This window comes from Trichechus manatus, unplaced genomic scaffold, assembly GCF_000243295.1.
Source record: "Trichechus manatus latirostris isolate Lorelei unplaced genomic scaffold, TriManLat1.0 scaffold00170, whole genome shotgun sequence".
In the NCBI taxonomy this organism is placed as follows: Eukaryota; Metazoa; Chordata; class Mammalia; order Sirenia; family Trichechidae; genus Trichechus; species Trichechus manatus.
Window position 1 is genome coordinate 5,576,055 of NW_004444106.1, and position 14,864 is coordinate 5,590,918.

Sequence of the window (14,864 nt, forward strand, 5' to 3'; positions counted from 1 at the left end):
CACCACACCTGCTACCACTCCTGGTGACACCAGTACTTCTGTGTCAACTTCTGCAGGAGGCATTTCTGCAACAACTGTTCCTGAATCCACCACACTTCATACCGCCTCAACGGATGCAAGCTCGCCTTTTACTACTACTATTCACACCACTACATCTACATCAACTCTTACATCAGGAGACACTTCTGCAACAACTGATCCCGACACCACCACACCAGCAACCGTTCCTACTGAGACCATGACATCTGCTTCCACTACTGCTGACACCAGTACCTCTGAATCAACTTCTGCAGTAGGCATTTCTGCAACACCGTTTCCTGACATCACCACACCTCATACTACCTCTACCAGCGCAAGCTCACCTTTTACAACTATTGGTGACACCACCACATTTGTGTCAACTTCTACAGCAGGAGACACATCTGCAACAACTGACACTGACACCACCACACCAGCAACCACTCCTACTGAGACCACCCCACCTTCTACTACTCTTGGTGGCACCACTATATCTGAACCATCTTCTACAGGAGACACTTTTTCAACAACTCTTCCTGACACCACCACAGCTGAGACTGCAGCTACCGACTCAAGCTCACCTTTGACAACAACTGGTGACTTTACCACATCTGTATCAACTTCTACTCCGGCAGACACATCTGCAACAACTGATACTGACACCACAGCACCAACAATCACTCCTACTGAGACCACTCCACCTACTACCAGTATTCTTGTCACCACTATATCTGAATCGACTTCTACAGGAGGCACTTCTGCAACAACTGTTCCTGAATCCACCATATCTCAGACCACCTCTCCTGACGCAAACTCACCTTTTACAACTATTGGTGATACTACTATAGCCGAATCAACTTCTACAGAAGCCACTTCTGCCACAACTGTCCCTGACACCTCCACACCTCGGACCACGTATACTGACACAAGCTCACCTTTTGCAACTATTAGGGACACCACCACCTCTGTGTCAACTCCTATTCCTGGAGACACATCTGCAACAACTGATACTGACCCCACTACCCCAGGAACCATTCCTACTGAGACAACTTCATCTGCTACAACTATTGGTGGCACCAGTATATCTGAATCAACTTCTGCTGGAGGCACTTCTGCAACAACTGTTCCTGACATCACTACACCTCAGACCACCACTACAGATGCAAGCTCACCTTCTACAACTATTAGTGACACCACCATATCTTTGTCAACTCCTACAGAAGGAGACACTCCTGATACAACTATTTCTGCTACCGCCACACCTATAACCATCCCTACTAAAACCAGCACCCCTTCTGCAACTATCAGTGACACCCCCACATCTGCTCCAACCTCCAATGAAACCAGTACACCTGCCAAATCTACTGCTGCCACCACTACTTCTGTGGCCGCTCCATCAGAATCCAGCACCTTTTCAACAATTGATTCTTATACCACCTCATCTGTGTCTTTGTCTGTTTACTCCAGCCCACCTGCAACAAGTTCTGCCACTTCCATGTTAGTGATCCCTGAGCTTGTCACCACCACGGCTCCAACAAGCATGACAAAACCTAGCACACTGAGTACTATTTCCACCACATTATCCATCACTACTGTCCTCACTACCTCTTCCACCACTACACAGAGTACCATCCCCTCCACAACTTCTGATTCTCCAACAACCACAGCAGGTAAGAAATTTTTCAAATTCTCTCTCTCTCTTTTTTTTTTTTTGGAAACTTACATTTCTTTCTAAGTCTGTGTTTCACTTTGTGTTTTTCTTTTTAAACCTTTAGTCACCATAAGCTCCTTTTGCTTGTACTTGTTTTCCATTAGATAAAACTTCTTTATGTCTATCACTCTTTATATTTACATCTCTGCCCACTTCCTTGTTGTGATTCTTACACTAGTTCCATTTTTTCGTATGAAATAGTTTACCTCTCTTTGCCTTGGCATCTTCAATCCCCAGTAAAGTTTCAACACTTTCTATTTTCCCCCTTTTATACCCTGCAAGTCTCTGCCCCATTTTTTATTGTTTTATTTTTATGACATAACTTTGTTATCTCAGTATCTTTCTTTTGCATTTTCACAGCTTTTCTCATTAGTTTTGCTCATGCTTAAGTGCAAAGATCTTTCATAAGAGGATGTTGACAATGGTGTTCACGTGCCCTGGTGGCAACTATCTCTCTATCCCCATTCATTTTTATTTTGTTTCTTCTTATTCCCTGAGCTCCCACTATAGGGAGTAAAAGATTTTTTTCACTTGTCAGCTCTGAACTCTACCTGCATGCCTCATAGTGTTTCTCTGTCCTTATGATTCCCTCCTTTTTTCTTGGACTCTAGAGCTTTCACTCAGCTCTTTCACTGTGGTTAGAATGATAGGCCAAAACCTCCCCCCCACCCCACATCTACTGTTATACTGCTATACCTGTGAATATTATTCTCAGATGAAGAAGAGAGAGAGAAGAGAGTGAGAGAGAACAGAGACAGACAGACAGACAGAGAGGAGAGAGAGGAGAAAGAAAAGAGAGGGAGAGGAGAGAAGAGAAGAGAGAGATGAGAGAGGATTGAAGAGAGAGAGAGGAGAGAGAAGGATAAGAAGGAGGCGGAGAGGAAGAAAACAAAAATGAGGAGAAGGAGTCAGGGGAAGGTTAAGAGCAGAGAGAGATGAGAGAAGAGACAGAGACTGGTTTAGGATTTATGGGTCTTCAGTGTGCCCAGTGTGCCCAGCGGCTGCTAACCAAAAGGTCAGCAGTTCGAATCCACCAGCTGCTCCTTGGAAACCCTATGAGGCAGTTCTATTCTGTCCTATAGTGTTGCTATGAGTTGGAATCGACTCAATGGCAGTGGGTTTGGGTTCTTGTTTGTTTGTTTGTTTTTAGTGTGCCCAGGACTCTTGACACAACTATTCCATTGTTTCTGACTGTCTTGGACCAAAGGCCTGTCAACAGAGACTGCTTGCTGTGACTGTCATGGGCATGGCCCTGGCTCTCAGTCTGGCAAGGGGTAGACTCAGGAGGCAGAGGGCGAGGCAGGTTTGTGCATGATATGCGCATGCCTATGTGCCTCCCCAGACAAGTCACACTCCAAATACTGCTCTACATGGGCACAACTATTTTCAAGAAAAGCCAAAGAGAACAGCTTTGGGTTTTCCAGGTTAACTGGCATGGATATTTGGGAGCCGTCCATAACCACTTCTTATTTATTGAAACTAAGACCTACACCCCTCCCTCAAACTCTAACTCCCAGCAAATAAAAAGGGAATCATAAACAGTTACAATGGTGACAACTTCCAGCATTGGGCTTTTCTGTAGTAGGTGTTGAAGGAATACTAACGATGCTCATTACCAAGCTTGTTGGAATTAGATAGGCCAAGTTAACCTGGGTCCTCTCAGTATCTGGAGCTCTGGTGGTACAGTGGTTAAGAACTAGGCTGCCCACCAAAATGTCAGCAGTTCAAATCCACCAGCTGCTCCTTGGAAGCCCTATGGGGCCGTTCTACTTTGCCTTAGAGGGTCACTATGAGTCATAATCGACTTGACGCCAATGAGTTTCGCTTGGTCTCAGTATCTGTTTCTGCTTGTGTTTTCCTAAACCCTGACTGTGTTGTCCACCACCTCTCACAACACCAGGCTTCTCTTTCCTCACTTTTTTTTGGATCTAATGCAAAGAATGCTAGACTAGGACTCCAAGACCAGGGCAAGTCTGGCTGCATGTGGAATCTTGGATGGGTCTCTTGGCCTCTCTCTGCCTCACTTCTCTTATCTGTATAGTGGGAATGATACTGTCCTGCCTACCCCCAGGTTTTATAAGAGTATCAAGTTATACAGTGTCTTAATTTCCTAGGGCTACCTAACAAAGTACCACAAAGCAAATGGCTTTAAAGAACAGAAACTTATTGTCTCCCAGTTCTGGAGGCTAGAACTCCTAATTTAGGGCATTGGCAGGGCCATACTCTCTGTGTCCATTCTAGGGGAAGATTCTTCCTAGTCTCTTCCAGCTTCTGGTAGCTCCATGCATTCCTTGGCTTGTGATTCATCTTCACATGGCTGTCCTCCCCCTGTGTGTCTCTCTGTCTCTTGTCTTCTATAAGCACATCATTCAGATTGGATTCTGACCTACCCTACTCCACTATGACCTCAGGTTAACTTAACTAATAGCTTCAAAGGTCCTATTTCCAAACAAGTTGCAAGATCTTTTTGGGGGACACCATTCAATCCACAACAGACAGTGTGTGTGAAAGCGTGTTGCAAGCTGTAACGTGTGGTTGAGCAAGGCCTTGTCCCTTGTCCCTTCCACGGAGGGAATTGGAATGGAATGGTATGCGAATGCCCCATTGGCTTCACAGGAAATCTGCACCAGGATGCTGAAAACATCTGCAAGAATGGAGGCTTCTGGGATGGGATCAAGTGCCAGTGCCCCTCCGTCTACTATGGGGTCCGTTGTGAGCTGCTGGTTGACAACATCGAGATTGGTGAGCGGAGACTGCAGGGCCTTCCCCCCCATTCCTCTGGGCCCAGCCTCCATGCCAGGCACCTGTTCCTGCCTCAGTTCAGAGCAGAGGGATGAATGGGACCTCTTCCAGGGGCAATTTTGCCTAGTGCCAAGAAATTTAAAACTAAAAACCCAAACATTGTTATATTGGAATAAAACACGTTTGGCACAGATCTAAATGAAATACACTTAAATAAACGGGTATGTTATGGAGAAGAGTGCAAAACTTATGTTGCATTCTATAATCAAATATAAGACCCTGAGGTCTCTTGGGCTTCATTACAAAGCCATTGGGAGTAGTGTACTCTTCTTTCCCTCCAGGGACACTTGGGTGAGAAAGTTAGAAGCCCTGGGACAGAGGGTCGGGGTAGGGGCTGTGGGTTGCTCCTGCCATCCGCCACCCGGGGTGGAGTTGCTGGGGCTGTGAGTCTCCTTGGCTGGGGACTCAGAAAGGATGTTGTACTCAGTGCTGCTGTCCAACTCCCTCTCAGAACCTCCACCGGAGATAGTCACTGCCCAGGTGGAACTATCTGTGACAGTAACCAGTGAGGATTTCACTGAAGATCTAAACAACAGGTCTTCCCCAGATTTCCAGAAATTCAACAACACATTTACAAAACAGGTGAGGCTGGGAGAACAAGGGCCCCATGACCACTCATTTCCCCCATAGAGGAGTCTCTTGGGGTTAAGAAAGAAGTTGAGGGCCCTTCTCTTACTAAATGTGTGTGAGCTTCTCAGCTCACCAATGTCCTCAACACTTGCCAGAGAGGGAGGAGAGGGCCAAAGTAAGGTTCCACGGGGGGCTGCAGGGGACCCAGGGGTGGGGCTGGTATCTGGGTAGAGATCATTCCATTCATACAGCATGCTACTGCCAGCTTGGGGTGGACCAGGGGAGCTACAGGAAAGGGTGGTCCATCCTCTGCCTTCCTTAGAGTCTGTAGAAAGGCCTGGCAAGTCCCAGGTGGGAACTGTGGGATAATAGAACGGCCCCCTTGCCTTTCAGATGAACCTTGTTTATTCTGGAATCTCTGAGTATGAAGGTGTCAACATCACAAGGCTAACGTGAGTATCTGGGGCTCCTAAGAAGAGGGTTTTTGAAGTGGAAGCAATAGTCATAAAAATAATTATATAAATAACTATAAAGATAATTATAACTGTGCCCTCCAACAATGATAGTTTTGCATACATTTTCCCATTGAAGGCTTATAACTGCCCTGTAAGACAGATCAGTAGGAAGGACTGTTCCCACTGTGCAGGTGAAGAAATGGAAACTCAGAGAGATGAAATGAATTGTCCGAGGAGTCAGTTATAGAGTGGTAGTATACTGGCCTCCTGGGGCTGGCATAACAAAATATAAAAAAGTGGGTGGCTTTAGAAAACAGAAATTCATTGTCTCACAGTTCTGGAGGTTGTGAGTCCAAAATCAGGGTGTTGGCACTGTTGATTCTTTCTGAGGCTTTGAGGAAGAATCTGTTCTGTGCCTCTCTCCTGGCTTCTGGTGGCTCCTGGCAATTCTTGGCTTGCAGCTGCAGGATCACATGGTATCCTTCCTCTGTTTCTCTGTCTCTTCTTCTCTTTTATAAGGACAACACTCAAACTGAGTAGGACTCACCCTACTCCAGTGTGACCTCATGGTAACTGATAACATCTTCAAAGACCCTATTTCCAAACAAGGTCACGTTCACAGATAGCCAGGTACCAGGGATTAGGACCTCAGCACATCTTTTTAGGGGACATAATTCAATCCATAACAGGTAATGCCAAGACTCAAACAAAAGTCCCGTTATGCTAGAGACAGATCAACAAATGAGAAAATCTGGGAACTACCGCTTATATGATGGATGCCCCATTTGTCCTCAGAGATGAAGCCAAATAATTCAGCATGCAAAGGCTCACTTGTGTAGGAAAGCCCCAGGGAAAAAGCTGTCCAAGTCCAAAGTTGTTCTGTATCCAATTTCACTCACCTAGGATCAGATTCTGCTGCCACTGAATCTTCCCCTATTATTGACCCCAACTTTAAGAAATCTTTTAAATGGTGCTGGCCAATAGGCTTGCATGGGTCCTCCCAGCAGCCTCTGAATTGTGAGGGAAATCTTTTTCTCATGGTTTATCAGAGTCCTGATTGATCATTTCCAGAATGAACTTATAACCAAGTGGAAATAAAATAGCACCAAAAGCACAGAAGAAAAAAAAAAAAATGAGTTTACCAGCCTCCTTTCCTCCTCCTCCCTTAGTTCTGTCTAACACAAAACCCTCTCTTGCCAAGAGAGGCCACCCCAGGTAGGATTTTGGTGGGAATCCCAGGCCCCTCCAGTGCAGGCTCACAGCGTGGTGCCCCAACCAGCCCTGGATTCGGGGCAGGGCACTGCTTCTCTGCCCCTTAGCAGCTCAGCTTCCCTGGACGAGAGAAGCATTTTTCTTTCTGGCCCTAAAACTTCCTCTCCCTATGCTGACCATACAGGGCCCTTTTGCCCCTCTCCGGGGTCTCCTGGCTCCTGCCCCTGTAAAGCTAGTCCTTGTCCTTTTCCTCTGCCCTGCCATCCCTTGTCTCTTGAGGGAGATGGAGAGGACAGGGCTCTTTGGAGCCAGGGGACTTTATGTTCCTGGCCTCAGCAGTCAGCCTGAAGGCATTCCTGGCTGCTCTCCCTTGATGACTCTGTCTTCAGCCATGGCACTGCCCCCTCACTGACCCCCCCGCACCTGTCCTCTCAGATTTTACTAAGAGCCCTAGATCTGTCAAGATGTTGCTAGCTCTTCCATCTACTCTACTTCCTCTAGGCCAGATAGGAGGAGAGAGCTGGGCTCTTCGGGCTCCTGGAAAACACACAGCAGAAAAGCAATTTTCCCCAGAGTGGTTCTAGAGAGGTCTGGGAGTTGGCAGATAAGAAGTGAGAATCATCTGCTTTGAGTCACGGAAGGAGGAGCCCTAGGAACCATCTATTTGTCTTAGTTTCTTAGTACTGCCGTAGCAAAAAATGTCACAGTAGATGCCACAGAAACTCATTTTCTCACAGTTCTGGAGACTAGAAGTCCAAATGCAGTGTGTCGACTCTAGGGGAAGGTCCTTCTTCATCTCATTCAGCTTCTAGTAGCTGCCAGCAATCCTTGGTGTTCCTGGGCTTGTAGATTCATCAACCTCTCTCTTCCCATGGTATCTCCCCCCTGTATCAGTCTGTGTCCATTCTGCCTTTTTTATAAGACACCACTCAGAAGGGATTAGGTTTAGGGCCCACCTAAATGACCTTATTAACATGACAAAAAAATAACCCTATTTCCAAACAGGGACATATTTACAGATACAGGGGTTAGGACTTCAACATAAGCTTTTGGGGGACACAATTCAATCCAGAACAGTAGTCCAGACCTTCCTTTATAGATGAAGAAATTGAGGTACGGTGAGGTTAACTGATTGGCCCAAGATCCCACTGCTATTTAGGGCAGTGCCAGTATATCACCCTAATCTGCTAACTCCCACTACACCAGCACAGCCTCGATAAAGCTAAATTTCTCCACTGGAGCTCTCAAAACAGAAGCTGAGGACAGTGACAGACTGACCTGTGTGATATTGGAGACCCACCACCAAGTAGATTTCTTGGGATCTCTGCTTCCTTATTTGTGAAAAACGGCCTTGAACTAGAAGATCTTCCAACTCTAACATTCTATGAGTGGCCCTCAAATCTGCTGTTTCTATTTGAGCCTCTGAATATAGCATTGAGGAGAAAGCAAAGGAAGGAGAGAGCTTTTGACCTGAGTATTTAGGAATCTTGAATTGTGAGCACAAGGAAGACGGGACTAGTTGCTATCTTTAAATCCAGAAAGTTCTTGCTACTGGGGGTGCAAATAATCCTTACGCCTATGAGAAAGAAGTTATTTGCATTCTGGAAAATGAGCTTTTTAACTCAAACGTATTTTTTATTCCTTTTAAGAAACACTGAAGATGGACTATTCTAACTAGTGTTTGGGAGTTAGGGAAGAGGAAAGGAAGGAAAGGAGCAAGGCACTGTGAGAATGCCTTGGTTTCCTAAACATAGAACCTTGGAGTTGGGAGAGACTGTTAATTGGAATTTTAGCTTTTTAGGGGTCATAGACAAAAGGCGTGTGATTAAAAAAATGCAAATATGCACCTCCAAAAGTTTGCATACAGTTTTTGAGATTCACAGACAGCACAGTGGTGTAGACAGCCCAGTGCAGTCCACCTCTGATCACAAGAGATGTAAACCCCGCTAAGAGTCCCTGGAGTAACCTCCTACCCCTCATCTGAAGACCCCTTAGAGACACCTTGCCAGCTGCCCAATCTTCTTCTGTTTGAATATGTCTGTGACACCCAAAGGATGATCTCTCCCATGGGCCCCATCCCTCTCTCCATCTTTATCCCTGATACTCCCACCTAGGGCTCCCAGAGCCTAACCTTTGCAGAACAGTCCTCCTAGGCTCAGGTCATTAAATGAGGTACTATATGTGAAGTGCCTAGCCCAATGCCTGACAGATCATTCACTCACTAAACACTGGAGTCATCATTTTAAATCCGCTCCCCCAGCCCTGCCTTCCCATAGGAGCAGAGAGGGGAAGGGGTCAGACAGGTGAGCACAACTTCTGACCTGGGAGGATGCCCAAGGACCTCTCCTCTCTCCTCAGGCGTGGCAGTGTGGTGGTGGAGCATGAAGTCCTCCTGAGGAGCAAGTTCACCCCAGAATACAAGGAAGTATTCAAGAAGGCCACCAAAGAGGTGAAGGAAAAAATCACGAATGTAACCAACAAGCAAATAAGCATTGATAATAACTGCTCAGGTAAATTCCTAGACTACAGGGGAGGGAGATGAAGTGATTCTCTGACCCATGTCATCCCTGGGCCAGGGAGAGGGGAAGAAGGCAGATGGGGAAAGTAGGAGAAAGCTGAGGGTCCTTGAACGGGCAGTTCAAGGAGAGGTTTTGAATGGAGGATGCAAAGCTAGTTATGCACACATGCTGAGTCCAGGGTGCCAGCACAAAGTGGAAAGAGACAGGGAATCCCAGGAAAATCAAGATGAGCATGACTTAATAAGCAAAGTGTGGGGATCTTGCTGGAGGTGGGTGGGGAAGAAAAGGGACAAAAGGGAGGGTACAGGACACCTGAAGTGTCATCATTCTGGAGACCTGGCATTTCCCCTCTGCAGGGACCATTTCCTCACCTCCCCCATCACAGTCCCACTCCCTTCTCTCTCACTCACACCTCAGTCTCTGAGGATGCTAAACAAGTTCACTGTAAAAGGCTTAATGTGTTTCCTTCTCAGCCTTACTGTGTTTCAAGGAAAATACCACCAAGGTGGGAGAGACTGAATATACCTACGACCCTGAAGGTATGCTTCAGGAAGGATGGGGGGTGGGGAAGGGATGAGCCTGGGTAGAGCTCCCAGCCATTTATTCATGGCCCTTCTTCCACGCCCCTCAGCTGAGTGCCAGGAGAAGGCCAGGGAAGCTGGGGAAGGTCTTGCCCAATACTTCTTCCTGGAATACCAGGATGAGAAGCCAAAGTGCATCACTGCCTGCATGGTTGGCTTCAATACCTCGATGGACTGCCACAACGGGAAGTGCCAGCTGGAGCGCAGTGGTCCTCGGTGCTAGTGAGTACCCACTCACCCAGCTGTTCCCTCCCCTTGCAAGACCCCACCACTCAAGACTCTGCCTAGAGGTCAAGGTTAGGGACTGTATCCTGGCCACTCCTGACTGCACCCAGCCACAAAGAAATTTGGGGAAGACATGCATAGCAAGAGCCCCCAAGGCCAGGTCCAGAAAAGGCCAATGGTGGCTCAGCAGCTGCCCTCCCAGGTGTCCTCTTTGTGCTGAGCCAGGCTGAGGACTGTGACAAGCTCCCCAGGAAGCATAAGAGAGGCCACAGAATCTGGAAGCTCCCAATCAGACAGGGCATGCAGACCCTTGCTTACAGGAAATAACAGCACCCCTGCTGGTAGAATGGGGAAAGACGGTCGCACCCATATGGGGAGGGTGGAAAGCCAGGAGTAGGAAAGCAAAGAAAGGCATTACCAACCGTAACTGAACCTAAGAGAGACCGGCTGAACACCAGATGTGGGGAAAAGTCACACATTATGCAAAAGCCTGATTAGTTATTCCGGGAAGGCTTCTCGGAAGTTCACAAGTTGGCAAGAGGAGGAAAGGAACAGAGCTTAGAAAGGGCATGGGGTCGGGGGAGGTAGGAAGAGCTTCAGAGGTGGACCATGTGCTCTGTATCTGGGATGGGGGATTGTTTCTCCTGACAGAGAGGGAGGCTGAAAATGAGTATGGTTAATGGGTGGGTGGAAGGGTCACTGTTGGGTCCTTAAGTCCCTGGGGTAAGCCAAGGGGAGCCCCAGAGTTGGGCCAACTCTTCCTGGGTTGTTACTGGAGACAAAACCTAAAGGCTCAGTGCTGTATATTAGGCCTGTTTAAGGACCATCCTCCTGGAGCTGGACTTCATCCTTGTCCATTCCCTCAGGGGTCCTGGCTCAGCGTCCCAGCAATCTCTTCTTCATCCTCTAATATCCAGGGGGTCAGGGCCTGGTCCTGAGGCTGGGAGGCTGGGGCATTGGCTGTATCACTGACTCTGGGTTGCTCTCTCTCTCCACCTGCCCTTTCTCTCCCATCTCAGCTGCCTGAACACAGATACTCACTGGTACCATGGAGAAGCCTGTGAGTTGAGCACTCAGAAGAGCCTGGTATATGGACTGGTGGGGGCAGCAGGAGCAGTGGTGCTGGTTGCCTTTGTTGTCCTTTCAGTGTTCATGTTCCACTCCAAGAGAGAGGCAAAAAGGTGAGACACTGCTGCCTCCTCTTCTTTTTCCTCTAGCTCCTCCTCCTTTTCTGATCCCTGTCCTCCACCATTCCATCTTAAGGGTGGACAGAGAGGGAGACGAAAGCAGAAACATAGCTAGTCCCAATGTCTTTGTTCCTGTTCCCTGGGCATAACAGAGTCTCTCTGGTGTTTCTATCAATAGACAAAAGTCCAAAGTGTCTCAGTTGTACAAGTGGCATGAAGAGAATGGTGGACCAGCCCCTGGGACCTTCCAAAACACTGGCTTTGACATCTATGAAGGTATTGGCAATCCTCCCTAGATTCAAAATGGCTCAAAGTGTGGAAACATACATAGGAGGCATGTGGGAGGGCTCTGGGGCTTGAAGGAATCAAGGGGGAATGTATTTCCTATCTCCAAAACTTTTGAGTCTACATTTGAAATCCTATTTCTACTATTGGCTCCTGCAAGTCCCTGGATGGGGCATAATCATGGGCATAGCTTTACTAAACTATTGGGAATCACAGATTGTTTGGTGGTGGTAGATTTCTTCAGAACACAAAACTGTGCCTATGTGAACACAGGCAAGTGCCAAGGAGTGGGTGAGCTCATTAATAAGTGAATTATATCACAGTAAAGATATTAACTTTAGATTTTGTTAGGTTAACTTTACATGTTAAAATTTCTAGAAATAGAGTCTTTAAATTCTAAAGAAGGGGGAAATGGAATGAGAAAGTTTCTATAAATAGTCTAAATTCTAAAGAAGGGGAATATTGGAATAGGAAAAATTCAGACAATCCACAAAAAGCCAAGAAGGAGGGACAAAAAAAGAAAAAGATAAGACAAATAGAAATCACAAATTAAGATGGTATAAAGTAACACAAATATATCAATAATCACAATAAATGTAAATGGGTTAAATATTCCAGTTAAGAGTGGATTAAAAAAAAATCTAGCTATTCACTGTGGATGAGAGGCACATGTAAAATAGAAGCACAGAGAGAGAATGAAAACAAAATTATAGAAAAAAATAAAACCAAATCTTTGGTTTAATCAAAATATTTTTGTAGTGATAGTCGTAACAGATAAGTAGATTTTAAAGCAAAAAACATACTAGAGGTAAGAAATTATCAATATCTATTGACAAATTGTTTATTCTGTTAGGAAGCTATAACAGATGTAATTTGTGTGCCCTATTACAAATTTCAAAACATATAAAGCAAAAATTGACAAAACCATAAGGAAAAATGGACAAATTCACCAACATGGTGGGAAATTTTTAACGCAATTGTCTTAGGAGTTGATTGATCAAGCAGACAAAAAAATCATCAAGGATATGGAACTTTTGTACAAAATAATTACCAGACTTCATATAACTGACATTCATGGAACACTGCATTCAACAACTGGAGAGAGCATGCACATTCATTACAAGAGTACATGGAAAACTTACAAAAATGACCATATACAAGGCCATAAAAAAACTCAACAAGTAAAAAAAAAATTATGTCAGACTACATTATCTGACTGCAATGCCAGCAGATTAGAAATCAATAACAAAATATATCTGAAAAACAAAAATGTTTTATCTGTGAAATTTTTTTAAGTTTGCAAATAACTCATGGGCCCAATGAGAAATCTTAATGGAAGTTAAAACCTACTTGGATCTGAATGATAATTTTATATGAAATACTTCATATAAAAACTTGAGGGATTCAACTAAAGCTGTACTTAAAAGGAAGTTTATAGATTTTAAATGTTGATATTAGAGAAAAGAAAGGCTGAGAATGTAGAGTTAATTTTTCAACTTTTGAAGTTAAAAAAAGAACAACAAAATAAATTTGAAGAAAATAAATGAAAAGAAATAAAGAGCAGAAATAAAAATAGAAAGTATCAACAAACCAAAAGTTGGGTATTTTAAAAGGTTGATAAAATTGACTAACCTCTGCTTAAGACTGATGAAGAGATGAGTGAAGGCACAAATACTCAATATCAGGGATGAATAAGGGAACATCACTGTAATTGCTGTAGTTATTAAAAAGGTAATATTATGAACATCTTTAAACCAATAAATTAGGCAACACTCTGAAAACCAACACAGTCCTAAAGTTTTTTTTTACTGAAAACTGTTTTTTAAAAAATGAATCAAGTTTTAGAAGTGGATTCTACCAAATATTCAAGGAGAAAAGATTTACAATCTTATACAAACTCATTCAGAGAATGAAAAATAGGGAATTCTCTCCCCACTCACTTTATGACCATAAACCTTTATAGCAAAGCCAGACAAGAACAGTACAAGAAACTAGTTTTAAAACCAAACTCATCTATGAACATAGATACAAAGATCCTAAATAAAAATTTAGCACACTAAATCCAACACGTGTAAAAATCGTGACTAAATGAGCTCATTCTGGAAAGCAGGGCTAGTTCAAGATTAGAAAATCTATTCATAAATTCATCACATTAACAGAATAAGGAGACAAATATGATTACCTCAATAGTTGCAAATAGAACATTTAGTAAAAATCAACATCCAATCATCATAAAAACTCAGCAAAATAGATATAGAAGAGAACTTCCATTTCTTGGTAAAGGTATCCACATAAACACACAAAAATCATTCTCAATGATAAAAAATTAAAAGCATTCTATTTAACCAGGGGTTGGCAAAATTTTCCTTAAAAGGGCTAGATAGCATATTTTGGGCTTTGTGAATTATGTAATCTCTGTCACAACTATTCAACTCTGCTGATGTAGAGAGAAAGCAGCTGTGTAAAATTTGTAATCAAATGAGTGTGGCCATGTTTCAATAAAACTTTTTTTTATAAACATTGAAATTTGAATTTCATATGATCTTCACATGTGATAAATGGTATACTTCTTTTAATTTTCTTCAAACACTTAAAATTGAAAAAAAAAAACAAAACCAAAAACACAAAGCAAAAAACATTCTTAGCTTGTGGGTCATATAAAAACAGCACGATTTGCCTCAGAGGTCATAGTTTGCGAACTCCTGCATTAAACCAGGAGCAAGTCGTGGATGCCCTTTATTACAGATTCTATTAGTCATTGTCTTGAATGTCCTAGTATAATAAAAAAGAAAAGAAAAACAAGAGTTTAAAGATAAGGAAAAAATAAACCTTTCATTTGTTGCTATTATGATTGTCTTACATAGAAAACTCAAAACAATGTTAAACAAATCACTAAAATTAATAAGAAAATTTACCAAAGTTGCCAGAAATAAGATCAATTCTTATAAGGTCAATTGCATTTCTATGCATCAGCAACAAACAGAAAATTTAAAAATACTTTTATATAGCAACAAATGTATAAGGTAGCTAACAAAAGATGTACTATACTTTTCTGAGTAAAATTATAAAACTTTATTTAAAAACATTAAAGAACCCCTAAATGAAAGAAAAGCCATATGTTCATGAATTGGAACACTCAATACCATAAAGCTGTCAAGTGGCTTCCTCAATCCGGTGCAACTCCAAGCCAAATCTCAATGATCTTTTCATGGAACTTAAGAAGTTGCTTGCAAAATGCTTATGGTTTTTCTTTGCTTTTAGATCTCTGGTGAATTATATACTTACATATAGATGTGTAT

The 14,864-nt window shown here is 43.6% G+C and overlaps 1 protein-coding gene across 1 annotated transcript in view; it reads left to right on the forward strand.

Annotated features, from left to right (window-relative positions):
• LOC101342036 (mucin-17-like) overlaps nt 1–14,864 on the forward strand; it is a 36,185-nt gene that overhangs the window by 17,688 nt on the left and 3,633 nt on the right. The window contains exons 6-14 of the mRNA XM_023740982.1: nt 531–1,688; nt 4,346–4,471; nt 4,983–5,113; nt 5,495–5,553; nt 9,127–9,278; nt 9,761–9,826; nt 9,919–10,090; nt 11,113–11,274; nt 11,459–11,556. Of these exons, the coding sequence (XP_023596750.1) occupies nt 531–1,688; nt 4,346–4,471; nt 4,983–5,113; nt 5,495–5,553; nt 9,127–9,278; nt 9,761–9,826; nt 9,919–10,090; nt 11,113–11,274; nt 11,459–11,556 (2,124 nt within the window). The remainder of the gene's footprint in view (nt 1–530; nt 1,689–4,345; nt 4,472–4,982; nt 5,114–5,494; nt 5,554–9,126; nt 9,279–9,760; nt 9,827–9,918; nt 10,091–11,112; nt 11,275–11,458; nt 11,557–14,864) is intronic.